The sequence below is a fragment of the Eucalyptus grandis genome, chromosome 7 (genome assembly GCF_016545825.1).
Source record: "Eucalyptus grandis isolate ANBG69807.140 chromosome 7, ASM1654582v1, whole genome shotgun sequence".
Classification (NCBI taxonomy): Eukaryota; Viridiplantae; Streptophyta; class Magnoliopsida; order Myrtales; family Myrtaceae; genus Eucalyptus; species Eucalyptus grandis.
Genome location: NC_052618.1, coordinates 6,678,081 through 6,681,540, shown reverse-complemented (window position 1 = coordinate 6,681,540; position 3,460 = coordinate 6,678,081). Strand labels below are relative to the sequence as shown.

General features: G+C 43.1%; 1 protein-coding gene across 1 annotated transcript; it reads right to left on the bottom strand.

Annotated features, from left to right (window-relative positions):
* Nucleotides 1-513: 513 nt before the first annotated feature.
* Nucleotides 514-2,109, bottom strand: LOC120295304 (dirigent protein 23-like). The gene is made up of 2 exons (XM_039316326.1): nucleotides 2,088-2,109; nucleotides 514-1,475 (listed from the first exon to the last, which is right to left on the bottom strand). The coding sequence occupies exon 2, from the start codon at nucleotides 1,375-1,377 to the stop codon at nucleotides 781-783; it is 597 nt and encodes a 198-aa protein (XP_039172260.1). The 5' UTR covers nucleotides 1,378-1,475; nucleotides 2,088-2,109; the 3' UTR covers nucleotides 514-780.
* Between the last annotated feature and the right edge of the window lie 1,351 nt (nucleotides 2,110-3,460).

Below are 3,460 nucleotides of genomic sequence, written 5' to 3'. Positions count from 1 at the left end.
TTTGATTGTAGTCAAACTTCTTTACTTAAGTCTTCGTCTCCAATCTTCCTTTTACCTTGACAGCTCTTGATGGATAGAATGATAAAATATGTACATTAGAAAATAGAGAGAAGACCTTAGCCATATCTATATAGGCATGTCTAATGAACCCATCTATTACTAGTCACTACTAGAACGCTATGCTTATAGTAAGCCCTCCTACCACATCTTTACTAGACCAAGATGTGTAAATCCAAATATAATTCGGTAATATAATTTTACTTAAGTTTTCATGCATTGCCTAATATATTGTAAAAGCCTGTTCAAACGCACCAATTCCAATTATTAAGTTGAACAAGATGTGTAGCCCTGAATATTATTATTAGTTGGTGGTTGACTGAGCTTGTCGCGTGACAGTTTTCGAATCGAAACCAAATCAAGACACAATCTTAGGTTTCAGTAACTTTAAAATGGGAACTCCAAAATATAATAAAAAAGTTAACGTCGACTGCATCAACTTTCATAATTATTAGGTAGGTAAAATCATTGACGTTTTCAGCAAGATTGATTTCACATGGCGGCGAACATTGTAACATTACCTACTCAGTGATAAACCGAGTCCAATTTATAGTTCATCTAGAGCCCACACAGGAAGATTCCAGACCACCAAAATCAATGAAAAATCATGAAGCACGTAAAGCATAACAAAATTGGAAACGACAGAGCATCCGCACACAACTAGAATGATGTAATTTCCTACCATAACCTTCGGACTGGACTACAACACAAGCCACGATATATCTAGTAATGCAAAGCTATGACCTTATATTCAACTACAGCATCGCCGGTGGTGAGGTTGAGAAAGTACGTCTTCGCCGTCACGACCCCACTTGCCAGCCGGAAAACACCGGTCCCACCAACGATAGGCATCTCCCGATAGGTCTCGAGTGCCGGATTGCGGCCCAATATGCTCAGAGTGCTGCCGTGGTACTCCGGGGTCGTGAATACGAGGTTCATGCTCATGTGCAGGGCCATCGACTCAAGCCCAACTGAGCCATAGAACCCCTGTGCCCGGCCAACAAGGGGGGACTCTGGCTCAGGGCCCTTGGTCAGCGGGTCGTCGATCATGTTGACCACCCCGAAACCCGTCGGGGACTTCGCCTCGGCAATGCGCACTGCCGTGGGGTTCCTGCCAGAGAGCGTGTCGTGGAAGTAGAAGTGGAGGCGTGTGGTCTTGCGATCGGCATGGCTAAGCCCATTGAACCAGGCGTCCACCTTCTCGGGGTCATCCGCCTCGGCATGGGCGTGTTTCGCCACCATGGCCACTACCAGAGCAACAGCTGCCACCACCAGAGCAACAGCTGCCACCACCATTGCCGTTAAACCTGGCTTCGCCATCTCTGTCTCTCGATCTGAAATTGCTGGGAAAGTGGACACTATTGGAAGGAATTTAGAGGCGGAAATGAACCCAGAAAGGAGCCTTAGAAAGAAGACACCTGCAGAAATACACAGACCAACAGGTGCATTCAGTTCTAGAATAGAAAGAATTCACATCAGAAAATTACATTACTCTAGACAATTGCAATAATGGTTTCCTAGAGAAGATCCAAGATTGCAGAGTGAACAACTAGCAGACAGCAACTATGGAAAAGAACATCTAGGGTGTTATGAAGTGCAAATTAGGAAATACCGACAGAAATATGGGAGTAAATGATTGCATCTGGTAGGGAGACCAAAAGTAGAAGAAACGCCACTGCCAGTTTGCTACCAGCAACAGGCAAATGAAAAGTCGACGAAGCTTCAAAATCAAGATTCATGATTCAGCCGTGCAAATATTACAAGTACTTGAGCCACTTGAGCCAAAAGAGTCACACCTCATCAAGTTCATGATAGATACATAGCAACTAACATATTAAATCAAACACCCACCAAACCCCAGTTCCCCATCAAACCACTTGCACACACTGAACCAAAAACAGGACATAACGAAGTCAGAGCCAAACACATACGAGTGACGGTTTTTAAGAGAAAACCAGGAAGAAATTGACTCAGACAGAGACCACTGGCCGTGAATCAAGTGAAGAAATTGGCATCAGACAGGAGCTTACTAGTTACTGGTTGCTGGAGTCTTCATATATAACGTGATCAGAGGGTGTGCCCGCTGTAAAGGAGCGTTTTTCGGTGATCGACTTCCACGACAACGGCCATGGCGGTCGCGTCTACTCCCGCCGCCGGACCTGCCACTCCAAGAGCATCCTCGACATGGACCACTACCACTGCCCCTCCCCACCGGCGGCGGATCGTCCCTGCTGCAATTGGCCTCGGCCTGGTGGCGGTCGCAGAGCGCCTCCGGCGGTCGAGGAGCCTTATAAAGAAGACACCTTCAGAGAAAGATGCAACAAAAGTGGTCGAGATCAATCACTTAACCGGTCGTGCTTTTTCACTAGGGACAGGCTTCATCATGTTGTCCACGTTGTGAAACGCGAGTGCAACATCTATGGACAGACGTGAGGATAGGTTTTAATCGGTCATAGGACCAAAATAATTTTTAAAAATCAAAAGATTCACGAGGGACCACCGAGTCAGTCACACGTAACTATCGACACTAATCATTTCTTTTTAATTATAAGTTAACTATTAGAAAAAGGCACATGAGCTCTGCATATGCCGGGTAGGTGAATGCACATTAATTTCATTTCACTTGTTTTTATCGAAAATTTGAATGTAGGGAAAGCGTTATTAGCATGTCACATTTCTTCAAAATCAAAGGAGCATTAACAACGAATGCTCCGTAAAAAAAAAAAAAAAAGTCACTTATCCAATGTAAACAAAACGTTCAAACCCAAGATCACCTATATGTTACATATTTATTCGGTACACTTGAAAGATTATTCAAATTATTAACACTTGCCTAATCTACAGATTTGGTTCTAATCAAGCCACTTTACTTTTGGATTCTAATCAAGCCTCTTTACTAAGGTCTTTCTCTCCAATCTCCCTTTTACCTAGATCACACTTAGCCATTTGCGTATCATCGCTTCTACAGAGCCCTACCATCACTGGTAACGGTTAAGACGTCATTGTACATTGTCCTAACACATTTCTATTATTCGATTATGAAATTGTACTTGAGTTGTCGTGCATTGTCTAATATCATACAATAGTCTTGTCTTTCGCAAATATAAAGTGATATCGCAATCAATGGCATTATATATTAATATGGATATCTTTCAATATACTATACTCTCTCACGCCAACGTTTATGATTAGAATTTGCAGCAATGAAGTGTCGTGATTCACGTTACGGGATCCGATTATTGGATATTTGCAACTACTTTGTAGTAAAGTTTCTCAAATCCAATCAAATAGGTTGGCTTGGGTCAAGTAGCGCTATCTAACATAAGCTAGTTGGTGCAATCGGGGAATGATGACGATACACTTTTCGAAGCAATCCTTCTTTTTCTTTTTCGTTTTGGGGGCG